The following is a 24,296-nucleotide window of genomic DNA, read 5'->3' on the forward strand; positions in this document are numbered from 1 at the left end:
GTGGAGGGTTCAACTTCCAGGACAAGACTTTTGCCACAGGCCCCAACTCTTGGCCTGGACTTGGGGCTGGAGGAGGGGACAAGGCGAAGAGATGAGCCAGGATCTCAGTAACCCAGATCCCCTCGCCCCTCTATACATTCCCCATCCCAAGAAATGGTGCGTCCCCCCGCGGGGTGCGCGGACAGAAAAGGAAGAGCTCAAGCCTCCCGTGCGGGGAAAAGAGACTAGGACACGCCCTACCGCCATGTCCCGCCGAAGAAAGTACCTGGCTCCCTGGTGGCTATAGCTCCGGGATCCTCCTCCTGCGTCCTCGCGTCGCGCACTGCTTGCTGGGATTCGTAGTCCTGCCTTGGCCATCAGTTCGCCTTTCCCAGAAAGCTTTGGGAATCTAAGCCGGGACCAGGCAGGGGGCGGGGGGAAGGTGATCGCGCGCGAGGGCTTCTGGGAGTTGTAGTTTAACCTATTTAAACAACCAGGAATTCTGAAGAAAAATTGGGTAATAAATCTTATCAGATTATTTGGACTGTTCTGATATGAATCTCATGAGGATTTTTTTTCTCATGCCCAGGACAGTAGTACCTCTGTGTTTCAAAACAACCAACACTGAGATTCAGAGGAACTACAAATCCCATAAAGTGTTGCACGTCTAGGGTCTTTGGAGAACGAGGTCGGCCCCGGAGCAGGCGCAGTGGCGCGAGATAGCCTGTGAAGAAACATGGCGGCTCAGACCTTGACTGGGAAAGTCTACTCCCTGCTGTTCCGCAGGACTTCCACCTTCGCCCTCACCATCGTCGTGGGCGTCCTCTTCTTCGAGCGCGCCTTCGATCAAGGCGCGAACGCCATCTACGACCACATCAACGAGGGGGTGAGGGCCTGGGCCATCCCTGACCTTGGGCCCGCCTGAGGGTTGACAGTGGGAGTTGAGGTGGGATGGGACTCAGTCTAACTTCACCAGGAAGTGGGTAAGGGGTAAACTGTCGGTGTCTTCTGTCTCGAGTCTGCCGTCTGTCCTCTTGGCTTGATGTGAATTATAAAACGTTAAGCGAGGTTAATCTATCTCACTACAGGGGTTGTAAGTATTGCTTTGTGCCACCCCACGTACCCACTTGTCCATTTTCAGAAGCGAAAACTAAAGGCTAGTCAGAGCAAAGGACTTACTAAGTGCACACCACCAGGAAGCCAGGGGCAAGTCAGGGCCAGAAACGGGACCTCTGTCTCAGGGTTTCTAGGGCAGATTTGAGCAGGCAACGGTTGTGAAAAGAACATTAGACACCTTAGACGCCGTGGCTGTAGTTTCAAGATGGCGCTTCCAGTCCCCAAGGCTTCCCACGTAGGCGTTAGTATTAATGAGGTGGGGGGCTATGAAATCAGAAAGCTTTGAATAGGAACACTGGTCCTTGTCACTTAACTGTGGCATTAAGTTGGCCAATTTTCTTCTCTGAGGTCCAGTTTAGATTGTGAGATGGAGATATAAATAGTGACCTGAGCACTGTTGTGAGGATTACATGAGATGTAGGCAGGGAGCCACATGCCTGGTAGGTGGCACCACTGAAAAATAACCATTGCTTAAATTCCTTAGGAGAAAGTGGAAGCATGAGACAGGAATCACAACACATTTTTAACTCTTATGTACCAGGCACTGTGCTAGGTGCAGGGTATGCTTTATATTGGTAAATTATGGCTGTATTGGAGTAGGCCTTATACATATAGCCCTGTTCCAGCACTCACTTGTGTTTTTAATTTAAGGCTGTCTGACTCTGCAGCCTGGGAAGGCACTGTCCATTAGTGCTATGCCACCTGTGACCAGTGCAACTTCCTGCTCATGTGAAGGCATTGCCACTGTCCTATCTCTTGCAAATAGTTCTGTTGACCATTCCCATTGATCTGGAAAGACAACTGAGTATGCTGTTATAACTCACCCATTTTCCCTGTGCTTTTTTTTTTTTTTTTTTTTTTGAGTTGGCATCTTCTTTGTTGCCCAGGCTGGAGTGCAGTGGAGTGATCTCGGCTCACTGCAACCTACACATCCCAGATTCAAGCAATTCTCCTGCCTCAGCCTTCTGAGTAGCTGGGATTACAGATGCATGCCACCATGCCTGGCTAATTTTTGTATTTTTTTGGTAGAGACGAGCATTCACCATGTTGACCAGGCTGGTCTCGACCTCCTGACCTTGTGATTCACTCACCTCAGCCTCCCAAGTGCTGGGATTACAGGCATAAGCCACTGCATCCAGGCTTTTTTTTTTTCCCTTTTTGAGACATGGTGTTACTGTCGCCCAGGTTGGAGTGCAGTGGCATGATCACAGCTCACTGCAGCCTTGACCTCCTGAGTTCATGTGATCCTGCCACCTCAGCTTCCCAAGTAGCTGGGACCACAGACATGTACCACCATGCCCAGCTAATTTTTGTATTTTTTATAGAGATGGGGTTTCACCGTGTTGCCCAGGCTGATCTAGAATTCCCGAGCTCAAGCAGTCCTCCTGCCTTAGCCTCCTAAAATGCTGGGATTACAGGTGTGGGCCACTATGCTTAGCCTCTTGTGCTTTTGGGAATGAGAATTTCAGCCAATTTAGGTCCCAGGAAATGTTTTAAATGGCTCATGGTGAAATATTTTGGGGCAATGCACTTACAACCTCTTCAGTAATACCTGGGAGTTGAACTGAGATATCTTCCAGACTGTTTTTATTAATGATTATGTGCTTTGGGGCACTTCCCTCAGTCTCAACCTGAATTTCCTAAAGATCATCCCTTTCCACTTACTTCACCTGGTGATTGAAAGCATCATCATTTTTGTAAATGCCAAGAATTGTGCATGAAGGTTGGGTGAGTGGCTCACGCCTGTCATTCCAGCACTTTGAGAGGCCAGAGTGGGTGGATCACTTGATGTCAGGAATTCGAGACCAGCCTGCCCAACATGGCAAAACCCTGTTTCTACTAAAAATACAAAAAGTAACCGAGTAGTACACGCCTGTATTCCCAGCTGCTTGAGAAGCTGAGGCAGGAGAATCGCTTGAACCCAGGAGATAGAGGTTGCAGTGAATGGAGGTTGCAGTGAGCCAAGATTGCGCCACTGCACTGCAGCCTGGGTGACAGAGCAAGTCTCCGTCTCAAAAAAGAAAAAGAAAATTGTGCATCAAGCCTAGGATTACTGCAAGTGTTATGTTTTTAATCAGGACATGGCATGTGTTTCTCCCAAGCTCGTTTTAGAGACCACGGTAGTAGGAGTACTTGTAAAATGTGAGAGGCAAAGGTCAAAGTTTGTGGCTCTTGTCTTTAAAATGTAGAAGCTGTGGAAACACATCAAGCACAAGTATGAGGACAAGTAGTTCCTTGGAGGCCCCCATCCAGGCCAGAAGGACCAGGTCCACCCAGCAGCTGTTTGCCCAGAGCTGGAGCCTCAGCTTGAAGATGATGCTTAAGTTACTCTTCGTGGACCACCGTTCACTGTTGGCAAGAAACGGCTTTACCTTCAAAACAGACTCTTGACCTTCTGCTGTGTTTGAAGTATGTTTAGTCAGCATGATCAGGAAATAAATGTGAATTGCCCTTGAGACCTGCTTCTGCACTGGTTGCTTTGTTAACTGTACCTGATCTTCACTTATCAGTAATTTGAGACCACTTCAAAGCCCTCTGCAAATACCCTAAGGGCAGGCTCTCCTATTTTGAGTTTTCCATTACCAAAGAATTCTGATTTTCAAAACAGGAGCCAGAGTTAGAGATACTACAGTCAAACTGTGGCTTCTAAGCCAGTAATTCCATTCTTAAATCACTCACTGTCTTGGCCATGGGGAAGCACTATGGCTTCCGCTGGAGGAAAGACCCTGGCTTGGGGTCTTAGCCACTCCCCACCCTGGGGTCTAGTTCAGGAGTATCCAATCTTTTGGCTTCCCTAAGCCACATTGGAAGAATTGTCTTGGGCCACACATAAAATAACACTAATAGCTGATGAGCTAAAACAAAAAAACAGTTTGTGCATAAATCTCATGTTTACAAATTTGCATTTGGGCCTCATTCAAAGCCATCCTGGGCTGCATGCAGCCTGGGGGACCACAGGTTGGACAAGCTTGGTCTAGTCTTTCTGCCTTTTACTGAGTATCTTTTGGTAAGCTGCCATAATACCTCTCTGGGTCACAGCCTCTTGCCACAGTTCCACTCTCATGAGTTCAGTTCATAAGGGTTCTTGGTTTGAATCCTGACTCCACCAATTCTAGCTATGGGAACTAGGGTAATATGGTTTGGCTGTGTCCCCACCCAAATCTCATTTTGAATTGTAGTTCCCTTAGTTCCCATGTGTTGCAGGAGGGACCTGATGGGAGATAATTGAATCATGGGAGCAGTCTCCCCCATACTGTTCTCGTAGTAGTGAATAAGTCTCTTTTCTTTCTTTCTTTTTTTTTTTTTTTTTAATTTTGAAGTCTCCAGTCCTTGATTTATTTTTTTCTTTTTTTTAAATTTTGAAGGTAGTGAATAAGTCTCACAAGATCTGATGATTTTATAAGGGGTTCCTCTTTTGCTTGGCTCTGATTCTTGCCTGCTGCCATGTAAGATGTGCTTTTCGCCTCGCACCATGATTGTGAGACGTCCTCAGCCACGTGGTACTGTGAGTTCATTAAACCTCTTTTTCTTTATAAATGACTCAGTCTTTATCAGCAGCGTGAAAATGGACTCATACACAATGGCAAGGCACTTGACCTTGCTGGAGTCTGGTTTCCTTATCTGTAAAATGGTGATAGTAAAACATACTGCATGGGGTTTTTGGGAGTATTAAAGGAGTTGCAGGCCTATAATTCCAGCACTTGAGGAGGCTGAGGTGGGAGGATTGCTTGAAGCAAACAGTTTGAGATTAGCCTAAGCAATATAGTGAGACACCCTGCCGCTACAAAAAGTTTTAAAATTAGCATGGTGACACAAGTCTGTAATCCCAACTACTTGGGAGGCTGAGGTGGGAGGATCACTTGAACCCAGAAGTTAAGGTTACGGTGAGTTATGATTCTACCACTGCACTCCTGCCTGCAAGTGAGTGAGACCCTGTCTCTAAAAAAAATTTTTGGCCGGGCTGGTGGCTCACACCCATAACCCCAGCAACAAGCTCTGTTGTATAAAAACCTTACCTTGGCAACTGTGGGACAATGAGATTGGAAGTGGGTGGGAATGAAAGCAGAGAGGCTAGCTGGGAGGCTGAGGCCTGGCTCCTGTGAGAGACCTTGCTCTGTGACTGGAGACTGTGCCACCTGGCTGGGAGTGGCAGAGGAGAGCATTGGGAAGCCCTGAGCAGGCATAGAGCAACTCTGTTTTGTAGCTGGGGAAGCTGCCTGGCCTGGTAAGGTAAATGACTCACCCACCTGCCTTCTTTCACCTACAGCGTGATGTGATTCAGCCAGAGCTGGATTATCCAGAATCTACTCTGATGGAGGAAGATTCAGGTCAGGAAACCGATGGAGAGGTAGGAGAGACCCTAGAAATTGCCCAGTTTTTCCTACCAGAGGCATATCTTTGTGAAGATGAAGTTGAAGCCTAGAAAAATTATGACATGCCAAAGATAGTACAGCCCTGGGGGTCAAATCAAGACCTAACCAGGCCAGGTGGTTCATGCCTGTAATCTCAACACTTTGGGAGGCCAAGGCAGGTGGATCACTTGAGGTCAAGAGTTCGAGACCAGCCTGGGCAACATGACGAAACCCATCTCTACTAAAAATACAAAAATTAGCTGGGCATGGTGGTGTGCACCTGTAATCCCAGCTAATCAGGAGGCTGAGGCAGGAGAATCACTTTAACCTGGGAGGAAGAGGTTGCAGTGAGCTGAGATTATGCCACTGCACTCCAGCCTGGGCGACAGAGTGAAACAAATCAAACAAACAAAAACACATAAAGAATTAAAGTTAGTTTTAAGAAGACCTGAACCAAAGCAGAGGCTATTCTAAGACTTTTGTTTTCGAGATGCCATCATAGCTCACTGTAGCCTTGAACTCCTGGGCTCCTCCTGCCTCGGCCTTCTGAGTTGCTGGCACTACAGGTATGTGGTATTGTACCTGGCTAAATTTTTATAGAGATGTGGCCTTGCTATTACCCAGGAGGGTCTTAAACTCTCGGCCTCCAGTGATCCTCCCTCCTTGGCCTTTCAAAACACTAGGATTGTAGGCATGAGGCAACATGCCTGGTCTCAGACTTTTATGCCTGATTTCAGCATCACATAGAGAATGACTCCGGGGTTGAAGATTGTCACTTACGTTAAACTGTTCCCAATGATTTGAGGGCAACACTAAAGCAGGGGATGGGCGTAGTGGCTCACGCCTATAATCCCAGCACTTTGGGAGGCCAAGGCAGGTGGCTCACTTGAGGTCAGGAGTTCCAGACCAGCCTGGCCAACATGGTAAAACCCCGTCTCTACTAAAAATACAAAAATGAGCCAGGCATTATGGCACATGCTTGTAGTCTCAGCTATTTGGGAGGCTGAGGCAGGAGAATCGCTTGAACCCAGGAGGCGGAGGTTGCAGTGAGCTGAGATCATGCCACTGCACTCTGCCCTGGGTGACAGAGCAAGGCTCTGCCTGAAAAACAAAACAAAACAATAAAGCCGGGAACATTCTTGCAGTTATTCTGTTATTCTTCAGTACATGAGGACAAGCTTACGGCCGCAAGGTCAGAGTGTGCTTGTAGATCACCTACCTCAGGTGGGCCACATTCCCACACTCAACTCAACCAGCACGTGCCACCACACCTGGCTAATTTTTCCTATTTGTTGTAGACAAGGGTCTCACTCTGTCACCCAGGCTGGGTGTGGTGGCATGCGCCTGTGGTCTCAACTACTCAGGGGGCTGAGGTGGGAGGACTGCTTGAATCCAGGAGGCAGAGGTTGCAGTGAGCCTAGATCACACCACTGCACTCCTGCCTGGGTGACAGAGCCAGACTCCATCTCAAAACAAACAAAAAAGGCATAAATAATTAAAATTAGTTTTATTAAGAAGTCTTTTCTTTTTGAAACAGGGTCTCACTCTGTTGCCCAGGCCGAAGTGCAATGGTGCAATCATGGCTCATTGCAGCCTTCAACTCCTGGGCTCAAAGGATCTTCCTGCCTAGCCTCTCCAGTAGATGGGACTACAGTTGCCTGCCACCACACCTAGCTAATTTTGAAAATTTTCTTTTGTAGAGATGGGGTCTTGCAATGTTGACCAGGCTGGTTTTGAACTCCTGGCTTCAAGTGATCCTCCTGCCTTAGCCTCCTCAAGTGCTGAGATTACAGGCATGAGTCACTGTGCCCAGTCTTACTCTGTTGCCCAGGCTGGAGTGCAGTAGCGTGATCTCGGCTCACTGCAACCTCCACCTCCTGGGTTCCTGCAGTTCTTCCTCAGCCTCCCGAGTAGCTGGGACTACAGACACCCGCCACCACACTAAGCTAATTTTATATTTTTAGTAGAGATGGGGTTTCGTCATGTTGTCCAGGCTGGTCTCAAACTCCTCACCTCAAGCAATCTGCCTAGCTTGGCCTCCCAAAGTGCTGGGATTACAGGGTGAGCCACTGCACCCAGCCTAGAGCAATTTATCTTTTTTGTTTTTTTGTTTTTAAAAGATGGGATTTCACCATGATGGCCAGTCTGGTCTTGAACTCCTGACCTCAGGTGAACCACCCACCTCGGCCTCCCAAAGTGCTAGGATTACAGGCGTGAGCCACAGTGCCCGGCCGAGTCATTTATCTTTTAAGGAGTCTAATAAGCAAGAGATGTTGGGGGTACGTACTCTATCCTGTCCTGTCTTCAGGGATTCTTCCTGAGAGCTGCATTTCATCACAAAGCCAGAGGTTCAAACAGAAATGAAACAGGGTTTCTTAAATATGCTGCTTTGTTTCGCACCAGACTATTAACAGTGGTTAACTGCTGAGTGAGTCATTGTTTATTTTTCTTTTCTTAGAGACAGGTTCTCACTCTGTTGCCTAGGCAGGAGTACAGTGGTGCAATCACAGCTCCTTGCAGCCTTAAACTCCAAACTCCAGGGCTCAAGTTATTCTCCCACCTCAGCTTCCTAAGTAGCTGGAACTACAGGTATGTTTACCATGATTGCTTTTTTTTAAAAAAATAAGAATAAAAAACAGTCTTGTTCTGTTACCCTGGCTGGAGTACAGTGGCACGATCTTGGCCTACTGCAACCTGTGCGCTTCCTGGGTTCAAGTGATTCTTCTGTTTTAGCCTCCTAAGTAGCTGGGATTATAGGCACCCACCACCACGCCCAGATACTTTTTTTTTTTTTTTGAAATGGAGTCTCACTCAGTCGCCCAGGCTGGAGTCCAATGGCGAAATCTCAGCTCACCACAATCTCCACCCCCCCGGGTTCAAGTGATTCTCCCGTCTCAGCCTCCCAAGTAGCTGGGACTACAGGCACGCACCACCATGCCTGGCTCATCTGTATTTTTGGTAGAGATGGGGTTTCACTATGTTAGTCAGGCTGGTCTCTAATGTCTGACCTCGTGATCCACCTGCCTTGGCCTCCCAAAGTTCTGGGATTACAGGCATGAGCCACCATGCCTGGCTGGCCTATTTTATTTATTTATTTATTTTATTTTATTTATTTAGAGATGGAGTCTCACTCTGTCGCCCAGGCTGGAGTGCAGTGGCGCAATCTTGGCTCACTGCAACCTCCACCTCCTGGGTTCAAGCAATTCTCCTGCCTCAGCCTCCTGAATAGCTGGGATTACAGGTGCGTACCACCACACCCAGCTAATTTTTGTATCTTTTTAGTAGACATGGGGTTTCACCATGTTGGTCAGGCAGGTCTCGAACTCCTGACCTTGTGATCCACCTGCCTCAACCTCCCAAAGTGCTGGGATTACAGGTGTGAGCCACCACGCCCGGCCCCTATTTTTTTTTTAAGAGATGGGGTCTTACTATGTTGCCAAGGCTGGTCTTGAACTCCTGCCTCAAGTGATCCTTACACCTTGCTCCCAAAGTGCTAGGATTACAAGCATGAGTCACTGTACCCCACTGTTATTTTTCTTTGCCATTATATTTTCTCAGATTTCTAAGTTTTCTGCATCAATCGTGTATTACTTTTACAATGTGGGGTACATAAATTAAAAGGGGGTTTCCCAGAGAGACAGTGAATACAGAAATCTAAGCAACATGAGCTACCAGCTCTGGCTCCAGGCCTGGAACCCTTCTGCTTGGTGGCTCAGGACTCCTTCCTCAGATGCCGATGAGGACTTGTTTCTGGCCACCCTGGGTACTGCCAAAGAGAGCTGATTCCCCCCAGAGCTCCCTGGACAGGTCTGCCATGCAGGTGGGGAGAGCTAGGATTAACATCCTCCTCCAATCAGCTCAAAGAAGCTGTTTATAACTAGAAAAAAGTTCTCCTCCCTCCCAAGCTTAGCCTGAGGCATTTCTCGGAGGCAAGCGCTGGGACAGTCTTTACAGTCAGAAAGCCCCAGGGGCTTCCCACCTGGTCCCCAGCACAGGTGTTAGGAAAAGCTAAATACTTGTGTACCTTGGAAAGTGAGTTCCAGAAAGTCTCCCATCCTACATAACTCTGAGCAAGCAGGACCACTCTCTGGGCTAAGAGTATTGGAGTTAATTTCATCTCTCTAGCTTCTCTCTTGTGTTCAAAAATATCTCTTAGGCTGGGTGCAGTGGCTCACACCTGTAATCCCAACACTTTGGGAGGCCAAGGCAGGAAGATCGCTTGAGCCTAGGAGTTAGAGACTAGCCTGGGCAACATGGACCCTGTCTCTAAAAAAAGTAGAAAAAAAAGAATTTCAGCTCATGTTAGGGCAATGAAGAAAATCAAACTGATACTTTATGGAGAGTGACTCCGGTTTGGAGAATAACGTTACATGCTCTTTGTCTTTTCTTTCTTTTTTTTTTTTTTTTTTTGAGACAGGGTTTCACTCTGCCTCCCAGGCTGAAGTGCAGTGGTACTATCTTGGCTCACTGCAACTTCCACCTCCCAGGTTCAAGTGATTTTCATGCCTCAGCCTCCTGAGTAGCTGGGATTACAGGTATGTGCCACCACGTCCAGCTACTTTTTTGTATTTTAGTAGAGATAGGGTTTCACCACATAGCCCAGGCAACCTGCTTGACTCGGCCTGATGTAGATGCCGTCTCAAAAAAAAAAAGTCAGACCAAGATGTAAATGCAGTTTCTTTCCTTTCTTTTCTTTTTTCTTTCTTTTTTTTTTTGAGATGCAGTCTCACTTTGTCACCCAGGCTGGAGTGCAATGACGTGGTCTCGGCTCATGGCAACCTCTGCCTCCGCCTCAGCCTCCTGAGTAGCTGGAACTACAGGCGTGTGCCACCATGCCTGGCTAATTTTTGTATTTTTAGTAGAGATGGGGTTTCGCTATGTTAGCCAGGCTGGTCTCGAACATCTGACCTTGTGATTCGCTCACCTCGGACTCCCAAAGTACTGGGATTACATGCGTGAGCCACCGTGCCTGGCTGTAGATGCGGTTTCAGCAAAGTCTTCCACTGACTCTGGTGCATTCTGAAGGATGGCCATTCAGAACTGTCCTAATCTAGGTGACCAGGCCGTTTATAGCCTCTTTTTCTTTTTTTTTTTTTTTCTAAGAAAAATGTTCTCAGAGAGGTTAAGCGTCTTGCCCAGGGTAACACAGTAAGAGTAAAGCAGAGATCCAAATGCAGGACCATTGACTATGCTCATATTTATTACTCTGTGCCATGTTAAAAAAAAAATAATTTTTCTCTTTTCTTTGGGGCCTTGGACTGATATGCTTGGAATATACAGACCGAATGCCAAGGGCAGACTTCAGCCATGTTGCCCAGGCTGGTCTTGAACTCCTAGACTCAAGCGATCTGCCTGCCTTGGCCTCCCAAAGTGCTGGGATTACAGGCATGAGCCACTGCACCCAAGTTATAGTCTTTTTTGATAATTCACTGGAGGCTACTGCTCAGGAAGCAGGCAGACAGGGCAGAGCAGTTCTCTTCAGCCTGGCCAATCCCTGAAGAGACCAACAGCACTTCCAGCACCTGGGGTGGTAAATCCTTCATACTGAAAGGAATCTGGGTTCCCACCAGACACCCCTCCCCACTCTGCATCTTTCTCAGGCCCATTTTATACCTGCATCTGCTTCTTGGGACTTTTATTTTGCCAATCTACAAGAACAGATTGGCAAAATAAAAACCACTGGACATCCTTTTACTTATTAAATTCATAAAGTTTTTTTCTTTAATTATTGTAATATCCGGCATGAGCCAAGATATGGGAAATGATTGTTTCAAACCCTGCTGGTGGGAAGACCCATTCAACAACATCAGTCAAAAAACTTGACCCAGCAATTCTGTTTCTAAGAATTTATCCTGAGAAGATAATCATGATTGTGGGCAAATATTTAGCTAGGAGACTCTTCATTGTAGCTTAACAGCAAATAATTAGAAACAACCTAAATGTCCAACAACAGGGAATTGCCTGACTAAAGCATGGTATAATAGAAGACAAGTAAGTTATTCAGTATGATACAGAGGAGAAATAGATATTCACAGTTTCTCATTACCTGAATAAATGGTGATAATAGCATGTGTAGTACAATCCCCTGTTTGTGGAAAACCATTGTATGTATTCCTTTTCTAAAAAAAAAAATGCTGGAAGGATAAGAACTAAAATCCTAACAGCGATTATTTCCACATGGTAGGATTATCGGTCGTTTTCCTTTGTTTATTTGTGTGAGCCACACTGAGCATGTTACTGCTTTTGTACTAAGGGGGGAAAGCAATGTACGTTATTAAAAAGAAATAGATTCCATCCCTGTGACTCAGTCATCCCTTCCAAAAACAAGGAACAAGGACCGTCCTACAAATGAGTTTGAAGTCTTCTGGGGAAAGGACAGAAATCAATGAATTTAAAATGCCTGAGCAATGTGCAAAGTTGGAGAGAATACAAATTCCTTGCGCAAGACGGAGGTTGTGGCGGCTGCTTGAGTGATAGCAAAGGACGAACACTTTGTACTGTGTGGGGCAGGCAGTCAACCAGCACACACTGAAGATCACACACAAAAATAGTGCCTTCTCTGGACACTCACCCAGGGGCAGGGCTGGGCCAGGTGCTACACATGCACCCTGTGTCACTGGATCCTCATTCCAAGGTGGAAAATGAGGCTCAGAGTGGTTAAGTGTCTTGCCCAGGGTAACACAGCTACTGAGAGTAGAGCAGAGATCCAAATGCAGGACCATTGGCTATGCTCATATTTATTATTCTGTGCCATGTAAAAAAAGAAATCAGCTGTGCGCAGTGGCTCACGCCTGTAATCCCAGCACTTTGGGAGGCTGAGGCTAGCGGATCATGAGGTCAGGAGATCAAGACCATCCTGGCTAACACAGTGAAACCCCGTCTCTACTAAAAATACAAAAATTAGCCGGGTATGGTGGCGCACGCCTATAGTCCCAGCTACTCAGGAGGCTGAGGTGGGAGAATTGCTTGAACCTGGGAGGCGGAGGTTACAGTGAGCCGAGATTGCGCCACTGCACTCCAGCCTGGGCGACAGAGTGAGACTCAGTCTTAAAAAAAAAAAAAAGAAATAATTTTTCTCTTTTCTTTGGCGACTTGGCCTGATATGCTTGGATTTATATACAGACCGAATGCCAAGGGCAGACTCCAGCTGGCATCAAGGACAGGGCAATGATGTAGCGTAGTGAAAGTGCTGGCTGGCAGCTGCTTGGTGCTGACCACCTTCTTGCTGCTCCTGGCCTATCCTCATTTTGAAACTTCTGCCTAGGCCGGGCACAGTGGCTCACAACTGTAATCCCAGCACTTTGGGAGGCTGAGGTGGCAACGTTGCTTGAGTTCAGGAGTTCGAGATCAGCCTGGGAAACACGGCGGAACACCATCTCTGCAAAAAATACAAAAATTAGCTGGGTGTGGTGGTACACGCCTGTAGTCCCAGCTACTCAGGAAGCTGAGGTGGGAGGATTGCTAGAGCCTAGGAGGTGGAGGTTGCAGTGAACTAAGATCACACCACTGCTCTCCAGCCTGGGTGGCAGAGTGACACCCTGTCTCAAAAAAACAAAACAAAACAAAAAACTTTTGCCCAGAACCTTCCCTGACTGTTCTGGAACCCTTCTTTTCCATTGCACTCTTGTAAGGCCAGAGTGATGCCCCTGCTCAAACACCTTCAATGGCTCCTCACTACTTGTAACAAGATCAAGTTCATATTCCCTAGCCTGATGTGTAAGACCCAGGCTACCTCAAATCTTACTTCACAAATCTACCAAATAGGGTCCTTGCTGGGCTTCCCTTTGCTCTATCACCTTGTGCCTGGGCATGGATAAGAAAGCAGGACATGCCTGAGTTTTTCCTGCCTCAGCCTCCTGAGTAGCTGGGATTACAGGTGTGCACCCCCACACCTGGCTAATTTTTTTTTTGTATCTTTAGTAGAGACAGGGTTTTGCCATGATGACCAGGCTGGTCTTGAACTCCTGACCTCATGATCTGCCCACCTTGGTCTCCCAGTGCTGGGATTATAGGTGTGAGCCACCGCACCCGGCCAGGAGGGGTAATTTTGTTATGTTCCTACGGAGAGTAAATGAATGGAGCTCCTCAGTCTTCAGGGACCTGTGCCTAATTAGCATATTTCATCCATAAAAATGCAGGCTGAGAGCTTTGGGGCTAACTGTACAGCTGAATCAGCCAAGTGCCGCCCCCTCGTTGTCCCAGCTGCTTTAAATTCGTGTTCTTGGCATCCCTTCCCTCCCTCTGAGGCCTGATGGCTTTCTGGTGTTCTCCTTTTTGCCCCTTGGCAATCTCATTTTCCACATCTCCAACACTATTTTAAGCCCCAGTAACCTTGTATCTTCCTCGGGCATACCTTATCTCTCCCCAACACCTTTCACAGAGAACGGAGTCCTCTCAGTTCCCTCCATCCCTGCTGTCTGAGCAGACTTCTGTCTCCTTCTGTGCAGGTCCCCAACAGGGAGGGCCACTTCCCACCCTGGGGCTGCAACTCCAGGCAATGCCTGATCTCCTTAGTTCACCAAGTTTTTCCAACATCTCCTTCAATTGGGCCCTCTGCAGGGAATCCTTTCCCTCCACTGGCAGACAGGAGAGACTATGGCAGAGCAGCGACTGGGGGAAAATGTCCTGCCCAGCTTCCCACTCTCTTCTCTTTCCCCTGCCCCTCCGCCAACAGAATGACTTGAATGACAGGCTATATCAGCAAAAGCATGGTATTTAGAACAAAGGAGGTGATAGGCCCTCTTTTTCATGCTGAGCTTACCACATGTGGAATATTATGGCTTCCAGTTCAAGTGCCAAGCTATAGGGAAGGAAAGCCTATAGGGTCTGAGAGTATAGACTTTAGAAGCCACAAACCTGGGTTTGAATTCTGACCCAGCCACTTTGCAGCCACAAGCGACTGAATTTCCGTTTTTTGTTTGTTTTTGAGACAGAGTCTTGCTCTGTCGCCCAGGCTCAAGTGCAGTGGCATGATATCGGCTCACTGCAACCTCCGCCTCCTGGGTTCAAGCGATTCTCCAGCCTCAGCCTCCCGAGTAGCTGGGACTGTAGGCGCACAGCACCATGCCTGGCTAATTTTTGTATTTTTAGTAGAGACAGGGTTTCGCCATGTTGGCCAGGCCGGTCTCGAACTCCTGATCTCAGGTGATCTGCCTGCCTTGGCCTCCCAAAGTGCTGGGATTACAGGCGTGAGCCACTGTGCCCGACCTGAACTTCTAAAGGAGGTTTTTTTTTTTTTTTTTTTTTTTTTGAGACGGAGTTTCGCTCTTGTTACCCAGACTGGAGTGCAATGGCGCGATCTCGGCTCACCGCAACCTCCGCCTCCTGGGTTCAGGCAATTCTCCTGCCTCAGCCTCCTGAGTAGCTGGAATTACAGGCATGCGCCACCATGCCCAGCTAATTTTTTGTATTTTTGGTAGAGACGGGGTTTCACCATGTTGACCAAGATAGTCTCGATCTCTTGACCTCGTGATCCACCTGCCTCGGCCTCCCAAAGTGCTGGGATTACAGGCGTGAGCCACCGCGCCTGGCTTAAAGGAGGTTTTTAATCACCCTATTTCCTGGCTTCGTTTCAAGGATTCAGCAAGGGTAATTTCCAGTCCAGCAAGGCTGTGTGGAGCACCGCTTCTAGGTTCCCAGCACATCCACTGCATACTTACCAGGCCTGTCTTCTTTGTCCAGCTTGTGTGTCCAGGCCTTCCAGAGTCCGAAGACTTCTGAGACATGGCCCAGGATAAATTAGGGCAGCTGTGCCAAGAGAGTTGGGGTGGGGTGCACAGAAAGCCAGCTGGAGCATTTGCAGGAAGTACCTGCCATTCCTCTCCCAGCCCAGTCCCTGTGGGCAAGTCCCTGCGAGTTCACTAGCCTGTCTTACGGCAGGCCGGGACTGTACACATCTTATCCCAGCCACCCTGCCAACATCTCCAGTTTATTGCTAAGACAACTGTGGCTCCAAAAGGTGAGGCCACCTTGCTGAGAGCCAGGGAGTTTCTGAGCCCAGCTCAGTTCTGACTTCAGAGCCCAGCCCCTGCTCTGAATGACAAAAGCAAAATTAAGCCACCAGCCATTTAGAGGATCCTGGTCCCCCAAGGAAAAGGTCCGGTCTGGCCATCACGTCTTACTCTGAATTAACACTCTGGAGAGACCAACGCCTTTCTGTGTAGGCCCCTCTCAAGCAGGGGAGTGTGGTTTTCCAGGTGTGACAGGCCACCTCCTCTTTGACAGTCATCGAGCTGGTCCTCCTCTGTCACTGTCCTGTGGCAAGGCCTCTGATCCTGAAGGCTGGGTTCTGCCCATTGGCTCTGTCACATGGCACCTGGGGAGCCCATCAGAGTGAAGGGGGCAGTAGCTTCACTTTCTTCTAAACAAAGTCCCATTCAAAGGGCTCTCAGATGTGCAGTTCCCAGGCTTCCCTAGAGACAAGGGCCTGGGGAGAGGCTGTTTCATGACAGAACTCACCCATGGAGGTAAAAGCCTTGGAGTTCAAGCAACCCCTGATTCTGTCCTGCCAGCAAGAACTACCAGCCAAAACCCAGAGAGACAGGCAGCTCTATAACTGTTCATGGCCCTAGGACCCCAGAATTCCATGCTTGGGACTATGCCCCCCTGGAAATAGCAGGTGATTTATGCAAAGGGGTTTCTGGCAGGGTGGTTAAAAGAAGGGAGATGGCCAGGTGCGGTGGCTCATGCCTGTAATCCCAGCGCTTTGAGGGCTGAGGCCAGTGGATCACCTGAGGTCAGGAGTTCAAGAGCAGCTTGGCCAACATGGTGAAACCCTATCTCTACTAAAAATACTGGGCGTAGTGGTATGTGCCTGTAATCCCAGCTACTCGGAAGGCTGAAGCAGGAGAATTGCTTGAACCCGGGAGGCAGAAGTTTCAGTGAGCCAAGATAGTGCCACTGTACTCCAACTTGGGCGACAGAGCGATACACTCCATCTCATTTAAAAAAAAAAAAAGAAGGGAGAGGAGGTGGAAATGGTTCCAAATGCAGGGTAGACAGGGCTGCCTGCCTGCCACAGGAGTTTCCATTGCTCCCATTTGAACAGGGTACACTGCTTTCACAGTGCCTTCCCCATTCTGATCTTGTCCGGTCCTCAAAATTATCTGTGCCCATCAGACAAGAGGGCAAAGGACAATTCTTATCCCCCATTTCCATTTTTTTTCTTCTTCTTTTTTGAGAATGAGTCTCGCTCTGTCACTTAGGCTGGAGTGCAGTCATGCAATCTCCGATCACTGCAACCTTCTGCCTTGTGATTCAAGCAATTCTCCTGCCTCAGCCTCCTGATTAGCTGGAATTACAAGTACGTACCACTATGCCTAGCTAAGTTTTGTATTTTTAGTAGAGACAGGGTTTCACCATGTTGGCCAGACTGGTCTGGAACTCCTGACCTCAAGTGATCCTCCCGCCTCAGCATCCCAAAGTGCTAGGATTATAGGTGTGAGCCACTGTGCCCGGCCTCCCCCATTTCTCAAAGGAAGAACCCAAAGCCCAGAGAGGCCAAGTGACTGAATGACCCCAGGTCACACAGCTCCTTAAGATCTAGGGCCAGACCCTAGCCTCCTAAGTTTGTTTTTTTTTTTTGAGATGGAGTCTCGCTCTGTACCCCAGGCTGGAGTGCAGTGGCGCGATCTTGGCTCACTGTAACCTCCGCCTCCCTGGTCCCAGTTCAAGCAATTCTCCTACCTCAGCCTCCCAGGTAGCTGGGATTATAGGCACGAGCCACCATGCCCAGCTAATTTTTGTATTTTTTAGTAGAGATGGGGTTTCACTATGTTGGCCAGTCTGGTCTTGAACTCCTAACCTCATGATCTGCTCGGCTCAGCCTCCCAAAGTGCTGGCATTACAGGTGTGAGCCACTGCACCCTGCCGCCTCCTAAATTTTAATCCAGTGCTCTTTTCACTACCCTAGGCCATGTTTATGAAGTGAACAGTAAAAAGGACACGTATGTTGAAGTCTGGAGTCTGGTGTGAAAGAACATTGAGGATGCAGATCAGCCCATGAGATGGGAGATGAGGGGAGGCCTACCTGTAAACTCTTCAAAGAAAACTCCTAACTTGGCTGGACACAGTGGCTTATACCTGTAATCCTAGCACTTTGGGAGGCCAAGGTAGGAGGATCACTTGAACCCGGGAGTTCAAAACCAGCCTGGGCAACATGGTGAAACCCCGTCTCTATTATTAAAAATAATAATAAAATAAAATAATATAAGAAAGAGAAATTCCTAACTTTATAGGAATCACTGGTGCTTGTCCCACTCAGGGCCCCTTTTCCACCTGGCTCTTCTGGGTAAAATCACTTTAAGGAGGTAAAAACCGTGATTACCTCCTGGGGATGGCAGAGCACTTAGGAGACATGTCAGAGTGCTGAGACTGGACTCCTGTAGCTAGAAGATGCAGTGCCACCGTCATAATTTCATATTTGGAAAACTAGAATTAAGTACCTGTCATTTTTGTAATTCAGACCACAGTAAGTAAAGCTGGAAGAAACCTCCATGGCTGGGAGAGATGCACAGAAACTCAGCAAAGAATTTTTTTTTTTTTTTTGAGACAGAATTTCACTCTGTTGCCCAGGCTGGAGTGCAGTGGTTTGATCTTGGCTCACCGCAACCTCCGCCTCCCAGTTTCAAGCAATTCTTGTGCCTCAGCCTCCCAAGTAGCTGGAAACTACGGATGTGTGCCACCACGCCCGGCTAATTTTTGTATTTTTAGTAGAGACGTGGTTTCACCATGTTGGCCAGGCTGGTCTCCCAACTCCTGACCTCAAGTGATCCACCTGTCTTGGCCTCCCAGAGTGCTGGGATTACAGGCGTGAGCTACTGCGCCGGCCCCAGCAAAGTCTTAAGCAGGATAAAGCTCCCTTCCCCCAGGGGAGGAGGGAATGTCTGGAATTCCAGAGTCTGAGATTGGGGCTGGTTGGGGGTTGAAATAGGTTGAGAAAATATGAACTAAATGCCCTTTAAGATGTTCTGAATTCTGCCAGTCTGTGTGAAATCCTCCTGCTGATTATTGATCATTGGAAGGGAATTTTCAGTGTGATGTGAAGTGAGAATGTCTTGCTCCTTTTGAGGATCCCCCCGCCACCCCATACACACAGAGGGCAACCTCTAGACGGAATGAATTTTTTTTTTTGAGATAGGGTCTTGCTCTCTTGCCCAGGTTGGAGTGCAGTGGCATCCTCAGGGCTCACTGCAGCTTCTACCCACCAGGCTCAAGTGATCCTCCTACCTCAGGCTCCCAAGTAGCTAGGGCTATAGGCGCATGCCATCACACCAGCTAATTTTTCTATTTTTTGTAGAGATGAGGTTTCACCTTGTTGCCTAGCTGGTCTTGAACCCCTGGGGTCAAGCAATCCACCCACCTCCATCTTTCAAACTGCTGGGATTACAGGCATGAGCCACTGCGCCCAGCCCTCAGAATGAATTTTTAACCCTGGTTCTGACTACTGAATTGCAACAGCTCTGGCCACAGTCGAAGCCCCTGCCCCACACTCAGAGATTTAGAGAAGACCAGATGCCAGGCTGCTTTGGGGTTCCAAAAGGTGAGGAGCCCACCCTTCCTCTCCCTGGGGACTGGCCTTCTCCTAGGTGGGTCCCCTGGAGCCCTGGTGCCTCCCCAGCTCCTTTTAGTCATCCCATAAACATGCTTTGGGTGCCAACACCCCTCCCCACCTCTGAGCCCCCTCTTCCTTGTCAATGCCAATTTCCTTCCAAGGATCCTCCTGTTCTTTCTTCCTGCTGGCTGTCTCCCCACCACTTCCTGGCAGAGCCCCAATGAACCCCATTGCCTCTGCTTAGTTGATCTCTCTCTCTCCTTCTCTCTCAGCGGCTGTCTGGCCCTGCGACCACCCTTTGCTTCTGGGAATTCTCTTTGCTCCCAGCCTCTTTCTGTTGATTTTGCCTGTTTCTCTTCTCACTTATTTCTTCATTCATGTATTAGGACTTAGCACAATTATTATTAATCATTTTTCCAAAATGTCTTATTTAATATCCATATGCCTCTTGTACTGTGAATTCCAAGAAGGCAGAATCTGGGTCTTTCTCACACATCCTGGCACCTAGATTTTTGGTAAATAGGTGAATGGATGCACTTGTCCTCCCCTTCCTTGGCCTTTCCAGTCGGGCTGGCTGTCCATTCCCTGATTCCTGAGAACAAGCTGCAAACACTGAGAGCTCTGCTTTGAACCAGTGACTGGGCTGTGGGCTGACCTGCCTTGTGGGCTTAACTCCCTCCTTTCTGCCTTTTTTTTTTTTTTCCTTTTTTTTAGAGACAAGGCCTTGCTTTGTCATCCAAGCTGAGTACAATGGCCTGATCATAGCTCACTGCATCCTTGAATTCCCAGGCTTAGCCTCAGCCTCATGAGTAGTTGGGACTGGGACTATAGCTGACCACTACCATGCCTGGCTAATTTTTATTTTTTAAATTAATTTTAATAATTTTTTTGAGATGATATCGCGCTCTGTAAGCCAGGCTGGAGTGCAGTGGCACAGTCTCGGCTCACTACAACCTCTGCCTCCTGGGTTCAAGTGATTCTCCTGCCTCAGCCTCCTGAGTAGCTGGGATTACAGGTGTTCGCCACTATGCCTGGCTAATTTTTGTATTTTTAGTAGAGACAGGGTTTCACTGTGTTGGCCAGGCTGGTCTCAAACTCCTGACCTCATGATATGCCTGTCTCGGCTTCCCAAAGTGCTGGGATTAAAGGTGTGAGCCACCACGCCTAGCCCCCTAGTTAATTTTTAAAAAACCTTTGTTGTAGGAATGGGGTCTTACTCTGTTGCCCACATTGGTCTCAAACTCCTAGGCTCAAGCATTCCCCCAGCCTTGGCCACCCAAGTAGCTGGGACTACAGACATGTGCCACTATGCCCAGCTTATTTTTTGTTTTATTCTTGTAGAAATGGGGGTCTCACTATGTTGCCCAGGCTGGTCTTGAACTCCTGGACTCAAGCAATCTGCCCACTCTGGCCTCCCAAAGTGCTGGGATTATAGGTGTGAGCCACCATGCCCCAACCTGCTTTTATTTTTATTTTTTTGAGATGGAGTCTCGCTCTGTCACTGGAGTACAGTGGCACGACCTCAGCTCACTGCACCCTCCGCCTCCCGGGCTCAAGTGATTCTCCTAACACAGCCTCCTGAGTAGCTGGGACTACAGGCATGTGCCACCACACCCAGCTAATTTTTGTATTTTTTAGTAGAGACAGGGTTTCACCATATTGGCCAGGATGGTCTCAATCTCTTGATCTCGTGATCTGCTGGCCGCGGCCTCTGAAAGTGCTGGGATTACAGGTGCGAGCCACTGCTCCAGCCTCTTTTTTTTTTTTGAGATGGAGTTTTACTGTTGCCAAGGCTGGAGTGTGGAGTGCAGTGGCACTATCTCGACTCACTGCAACCCTTGCCTCCTGAGTTCAACTGATTCTCTTGCCTTGGCCTCCCAAGTAGCTGTGATTACAGGCACGCGCCACCATGCCCAGCTAATTTTTGTGTTTTTAGTAGACATGGGGTTTCACTGTGTTGACCAGGCTGGTCTCGAACTCTTGACCTCAGGTGAACCACCCTCCCTGCCCTCCCAAAGTGCTGAGATTATAGGCGTGAGCCACTGCAGCCAGCCCCTATTATTTTCATTTACACACATTCCCTTCTAGAATTGCTTGGTATGAAAGAAAAAATATTTTTTGCAATCATGGTGCATCACACAATCATGTATTCTACTTTAAACTTTTTTAAAAAAATTCTTGAAAATTTAGTTTCGCATGTCACTACCGTCTCTGTTGATATCATTTTAAAGGGCTACACAACACTCCCTTGTATTTTTCTTTTATTATTTTTGAGATGGAGTCTGGCTTTGTCACCCAGGCTAGAGTGCAGTGGGGTGATCTCCACTCACTACAACCTCTGCCTCTGAGGTTCAAGCAATTCTCCTGTCTCAGCCTCCCAAGTAGTGGGGATTACAGGCACCCGCCACTATGCCTGGCTAATTTTTGTATTTTTAGTAGAGATGGGGTTTTACCCTGTTTGCCAGGCTGGTCTCAAACTCCTGACCTCCTGATCCGCCCACCTTGGCCTCTCAAGGTGCTGGGATTAAAGCGTGAGCCACCGTGCCCAGCCACTGCATTTTTCTTTTGTTTGCTTTTTTTCTTCTTTACAATTTACCCTCCTACATTTCTTGGCTGTTGACTTTTATTTGTTGTTTCCCTCCCTGTTGATTTTACCCAAGCTCCTGGCATGGCAGGGCTATGCAAGTTCTCACCAATTCTTTCCTCTTCCGTACTGCACTTGGCTCTTTTAAGCCTAACCTGTCCTCCCACCCCTGTGGGGGCTCTCAGGTCCCTTTTAGTAAACAAGGACAGGCTCTGCCCTACCACCTCACAGAGGCACAGAAGCACTGTTCAAACACACATGCCCATGACATTGCCACCCACAGACTAGGAACAAAGACAGTTGAGTCTTAAGTCCTCTTGGAGACACAAGGTCTTCAAAGCTTGCCAGCAAATGTCAGTGATAATCGTGTTCTTTGCCAGGGCCTAGAGAAGGCAAAGCAGCAGCAGGGGTGGTGGGATGCAGTAACCCAGCAGGCACTTCTAACTCTACTTTGATTCTAACACTTCTGCAGCTGCCAATTTTTTTTTTTTTTTCTTAAGAGACAAGGTCTCTGACTGGGCGCCGTGGCTCACACCTGTAATCCCAGCACTTTGGGTGGCTGAGGCAGATGGATCACCTGAGATCAGGAGTTTGAGACCAGCCTGGCCAACAGTGAAACCCTATCTACTAAAAATACAAATATTAGCTGGGCATAGTGGCGTGAGCCTGTAATCTCAGTTACTTCGTGGCTGAGGCAGGAGAATCACTTGAACCCGGGACGCAGAGGTTGCAGTGAGCCGAGATTGTGCCACTGCACTCCAGCCTGGGCAACAGAGCGAGACCCTGTCTAAAAAAAAAAAAGAGACAAGGTCTCACTCATTGCCCAGGCTGGAGTGCAGTGGCATGATTATAGCTCACTGCAGCATCCAACTCCCAGGAGCACCCTCCAACTCCTGGGCTCAAGTGATCCTCCTGCCTTGGCCTCCCAAGTAGCTGGGACTACAGGTGTGTACCACCACATCCACCTTATTTTTTATTTTCTGTAGGGATTGGGCCTTCCTATGTTTCACAGGCTGGAGTGGCTGCCAATGTTAATTAAACCTTAGGGTCTCCTCAGAGGATTTAATTGGCACCAAGTGGAAAGATTTCATCCAGTCCAGCAGGATCACTGTATAGATGGGAAAACTGAGGCCCTGAGAGGTGAGGCAGTAGGCCTAGGAACACCATTCTGGATGGCCCCTGAGCTGTTTTCAAAGCACCCCTGAAAGAGTGCTTTCAAGATCTGAAACCAGAAAAACAGTAGTTAGTTACTCAAGGGAGATGAATTTTCACCTGGCATTACATTCTGAAAAATTTGAAAAACTGCCTCCGTCTTTTCAGATCCTTTAAACCAGGATTTTCATGTGAGGCCTGAACTCCAGTCCAGGTGGGTGGGAGGTATGGATGACTAAGTGAAGGTGCGAGGGGCTCTGTGAACAGGAATGGGCAAGGCTAGTAAATCCTAGGAACCTCTAACCCACCTTACTTTGCTCCAGGGACAAGCACTGGGCCTGAGGAGTTCAGGGAGGTCCCTGGCAAATGCCTCCAGGAAGAAACAGCCTTCCTGCTGCCTGTCAGGATGGCTGATCCTGGGCCTGATCTTAGCTAATTTCAGCAGCTCGACAGGAGGACACCACCCCCGTATCTGTTCTGCATCTCAAATGCACCAAGAGAGCTGGCAAGGCAGAGGGATTGCTATTGATTTTCACTTGTGCAGGCTGACCTAACAAAACCAATCGGTCAAGTGCCTGTCTGCCTCTGCCTTAAACTCTCATCCTAAGCACGTGCAAATAAATTGCACCAGCATCCAGGGTGATTTGTCAAGGTCCAGCTAGGCATGGACCCTGGCTTCTGCTGATAGGACAAGACTCCAGGCTAGGCTGGGCTCGGTTAGCCTAGTCAGTGCCCCACTGTTGACTTGCCATTGACTGACACCACATGGGGTGGCCTGGGAATGGAGGGGCCTGGCAGCTGCTGCTACACTAGGAGCTGGAGGGCCATGCCTGGGAGGGACTTTGAGGAGCCAGGCCCCTACTCACTTTGACAGGGTTTGGCAGTGACATTCTTGTTTCTTTTATTTAATTAATTAATTTATTTATTTTTAAAAAGAGAGGGTTTCACCATGTTGGCCAGGTAGATCTCGAACTCCTGACCCCAAGTGATCCACCCGCCTTGGCCTCCCAAAGTGCTGGGATTACAGGCGTGAGCCACTGCGCCCAGCCCTTACTTCTTAAGGTTTCTGTCTGAACTCTCGATTTGGGAGGATTTATTAGTATAGATACAGCCACGAGGTGCTGAGTTTGCGTACTGCCTCTGCCACTGGCTCAGTGTCCTTGGGCCTGTTGTGAGATGGGAGGTGATACCATGTATGGGGGTCTAGAGCCCTATAAAGGCCAGGGTTCAGACTAAGTGTGCAATCCCATTCTGTCACTTCCTAGCTGTGGCCTGGGCAGGCGCCTTCAGCCCTCGGTGCCTCACTTTCCTCATTTAGTACATACTACAGGGCTGCAAATGGTACCTACCTCCTACAGTGGAGCTGTTAGAACTGAATGAGAAAATGGAAAGGACCCCAGGGGCTCACCCTAATGAGCCCTTCATACCATAAGCAAGGACTGGAGGCTCAGAGAAGGGGGTGATATTCTCAGGGCCACACAGCAAGGCAGGGCAGCATTAGGGGGTTTATGGGAGCCACAAGCAGGAAAGGCTGACAGAGCACAGTGACCATCCTGCCCTC

At 48.4% G+C, this 24,296-nt stretch overlaps 3 protein-coding genes across 3 annotated transcripts in view; 2 read left to right on the forward strand and 1 right to left on the reverse strand.

Annotated features, from left to right (window-relative positions):
- The window catches only part of ZMAT5 (zinc finger matrin-type 5), a 36,569-nt gene extending 36,204 nt beyond the window's left edge, over window positions 1-365 (reverse strand). The window contains exon 1 of the mRNA XM_012464955.3: window positions 266-365. The gene's annotated coding sequence lies outside the window, so the exon portion shown is untranslated. The remainder of the gene's footprint in view (window positions 1-265) is intronic.
- Window positions 366-682: 317 nt separating this feature from the next.
- On the forward strand, window positions 683-3,551 carry LOC105725803 (cytochrome b-c1 complex subunit 9). The gene is made up of 2 exons (XM_012464956.2): window positions 683-865; window positions 3,285-3,551. The coding sequence occupies exons 1-2, from the start codon at window positions 716-718 to the stop codon at window positions 3,324-3,326; spliced, it is 192 nt and encodes a 63-aa protein (XP_012320379.1). The 5' UTR covers window positions 683-715; the 3' UTR covers window positions 3,327-3,551.
- A 101-nt stretch (window positions 3,552-3,652) lies between these two features.
- Window positions 3,653-24,296, forward strand: part of MTMR3 (myotubularin related protein 3) — a 250,652-nt gene continuing 230,008 nt past the window's right edge. The window contains exons 1-4 of the mRNA XM_064367885.1: window positions 3,653-4,600; window positions 5,363-5,443; window positions 7,906-8,036; window positions 9,865-9,982. The gene's annotated coding sequence lies outside the window, so the exon portion shown is untranslated. The remainder of the gene's footprint in view (window positions 4,601-5,362; window positions 5,444-7,905; window positions 8,037-9,864; window positions 9,983-24,296) is intronic.

Source organism: Aotus nancymaae, unplaced genomic scaffold (assembly GCF_030222135.1).
Source record: "Aotus nancymaae isolate 86718 unplaced genomic scaffold, 86718_ANA_hifiasm-v0.15.2.pri h1tg000076l, whole genome shotgun sequence".
Taxonomy (NCBI): Eukaryota; Metazoa; Chordata; class Mammalia; order Primates; family Aotidae; genus Aotus; species Aotus nancymaae.

What these genes read in the sequence shown, in the direction of transcription:
- LOC105725803 (XM_012464956.2), top strand. Translation starts at nt 716, where the DNA reads ATGGCGGCTCAGACCTTGACTGGGAAAGTCTACTCCCTGCTGTTCCGC. An exon ending in ACGACCACATCAACGAGGGG is followed by an intron (nt 866 to 3,284) that starts GTGAGGGCCTGG and finishes TTTAAAATGTAG; the next exon opens with AAGCTGTGGAAACACATCAA.